At 52.4% G+C, this 2504-nt stretch overlaps 1 protein-coding gene across 1 annotated transcript; it reads right to left on the bottom strand.

Annotated features, from left to right (window-relative positions):
• Nucleotides 1–846: 846 nt before the first annotated feature.
• PODANS_1_21680 (uncharacterized protein) lies at nt 847–1840 on the bottom strand (the record flags this gene model as incomplete). Its single annotated transcript, XM_001906447.1, has 2 exons — nt 847–997; nt 1047–1840. The coding sequence occupies 2 exons, from the start codon at nt 1838–1840 to the stop codon at nt 847–849; spliced, it is 945 nt and encodes a 314-aa protein (XP_001906482.1).
• Between the last annotated feature and the right edge of the window lie 664 nt (nt 1841–2504).

Here is a 2504-nt window from a genome sequence, read left to right as displayed (position 1 = left end):
CTGGTTGAAGGTAACTTTTAACAATTAGTTCGGTGCAGCTAGAACAATATACGATAAGATGTTTTAATATAAATATTAAATACCGTAAATATAAGCTTGAATTGTATACTGCGGAACTATCTATCTACACCAGCCAGTTCCTCCGTATATATAGACCTCGTGCCAAGCCCTGATCATAGTGATTATTCCGCTCGTTCCCAATGATCATAATGATCGCTATGATCCTCCGTGGCTCCCTATTGGTTGTGTTGCCGCGATCACTGTGTCTTCCCAGTCTGCTGTCCATAATCGCGTATCCTTGTCCTGATTGGTCCTGCTAGCGATTGGCTGTGCGTCTTGTGCCCCGCACACGGTCCGTCCTGCCTGTTTGGCTTAACTGTGACACTCTCCCGTGACACCCAGATTATTACTTAGCTAAAAACTACTATCATCAACCTATCAACCTATCAACCTATCAACCAGTCCTATCCATCACACTTTTGACTGCATAGCGAGTATAATTTCCTAAGGTTAAGGGCTATCTATCACTAGTTTAATCGATATCCATTTCCGGCTCCAAAGCTATTAAAATATCACGGACACCTGGCACGTTAAGCCAACCAACCCGATCTCGAGTTGTTCGGGAGAGGAAATCTCAGGGACGGTAGGCTGTGTGGAAAATGGAAGCTACGTAGCCACGTGGTCTCCTGCAACAGTCTTGTAGCTAACAATTTACTTTCTTTGGTATAAGGTTTGATCGATGTACAGAGGTGGCCCATATATTGAGGGACGCGACGCCGGTCGGGAGCTTCTCGCGCCGGGCCGGGATTTGATACCGGGGCTAGGGCACAAATCCGGCGACCTCGCTCAGATTGCGGAGCGTCGTCGAGTTGGCCGGATTCCAAGATTGGTCGGTGCATAACATATTGATTTTTCATCCACCATACTGCTGCTGCTGCTAACGTTCGTCTCAGTAATCATACCACCAGACGCCCGGAACCCCATCTTTTTCTTGAACCTTCCAGGAAGGATCGGATTGGCGATGCAGGTAACTCTTCCATTCGTACCAGGCCCAGAGAAGCTCCGTGGGACCGAGCCTGAACCAGCCTCGAAATCCAGGAGGAGAAAATTGACTCTCGTCTCGAGTCATATACCCCGTATCCAGCATCCAAAGCCACGCTTTCTTACCCATGCGCAGGTACTTGAGCCATTCTTCTCTATCCACTGCCGTCCTCAGCGGGGGCGTCTCATCAGCTAGTTCCTCAATCAGCGAACGCAAGCACTCCTCGTCAACCACAAGGACACTGCGAAATCTCGGGTCGTCATGGCTCTCGTTGGGCTCAAGGGCGGGATCAAGATCTGGATCGTCGGTGTCGTCGTCGTCGTCGTCGTCGTCGTCGTTATAATTCGGCGGAAGGTCTGGCTGCACGCCCACGCTAACCAACCACTCCCGGAAGTAGTCCCTGAGCTTAGCGAAACCCTCGGCGTCCGATTGAGTCCCCGCAAGCCTGTCCTTGTCCTCTATCACGTCGCAATAGAACCTCTTTGCCAATTCCTCGTTGGGCTCCCCGTCGGTCACGGCCTTGCTTTCATACGCCTGTCCATATTTCGGGAATCTGCCCTGGTGGGGGCTATAGCGTGCCCACGCGTCCAGCCGTCGCATGGCGATGGGGAATAGAGCGTCCGATTCGGGCGTGTAGACTGTCCGTAGGATGGTGAATCCCCACAGGTGCTGGGCGTAGGTCGTGTGGCGGCTAGCTCCAAGGGCCTCGAGGCGGAAGGCGGTTTCGTTATCGCGCGTTTTGGGCCGGCGCGGATAGAAGAGCGACCTGGGAACCGGGGGAAAGGTTGGAGGCGCCATCTTTTGGGAGACGTTTGAATGTTTATGTATGTCACGGGTAGCACAGGTTGACAGGTTAATGACAGTAGTATTCAGCTAAGCTGCGGTCTGGGCTCTATTCCGTCAGGTACGGGCAGGCTCTATTGTCAAGACGTAGCTCAAAGAGCTACAAACAGGTCTCGCGGCAGCGAGATGCAAAATCTTTCTAGTCGCATTGGCTCGTGCTCTGCACGTGCCAAGCTCCATCAGTGGATCAACGACGGTCACGGTGCAGCCGCCGCGACATATACAGGGTGGCTTTGCGGGTGCTGGCCTTATACCGTACGATCCAGAGAGGGTGCTTTTAAAGCTAGATGTGAAGCTTCGTACGCCAACACCTCCAACTCACGGCCCGGCACTGCACAACCTTGGGTCTCCCAAACACCACACAACCCTCGAGAAGCCAACTCACAGTCAACGCTCATCAAGACTCGCATTGCTAACCATCAAGATAGCTCCCCGACTTCAATGTTAGCTGCGGTAGACTAGCTTGCTAAAGGTACAACGGCTATAATGCACCAGGTGGCTCTCCTTCGTGCAGAGGTCTCGTCGCTCCGTAAGGCCAATGAGGCACTAAGTAAGCGCCGGAGAGCCAAAAAAACACACGTACGGCTTGGAGGGTCACTTACTGTACAAGAGGCACAGG

This window comes from Podospora anserina, chromosome 1 (genome assembly GCF_000226545.1).
Source record: "Podospora anserina S mat+ genomic DNA chromosome 1, supercontig 6".
NCBI classification, from domain to species: Eukaryota; Fungi; Ascomycota; class Sordariomycetes; order Sordariales; family Podosporaceae; genus Podospora; species Podospora anserina.
This window is presented reverse-complemented; position numbering and strand designations above follow the sequence as displayed.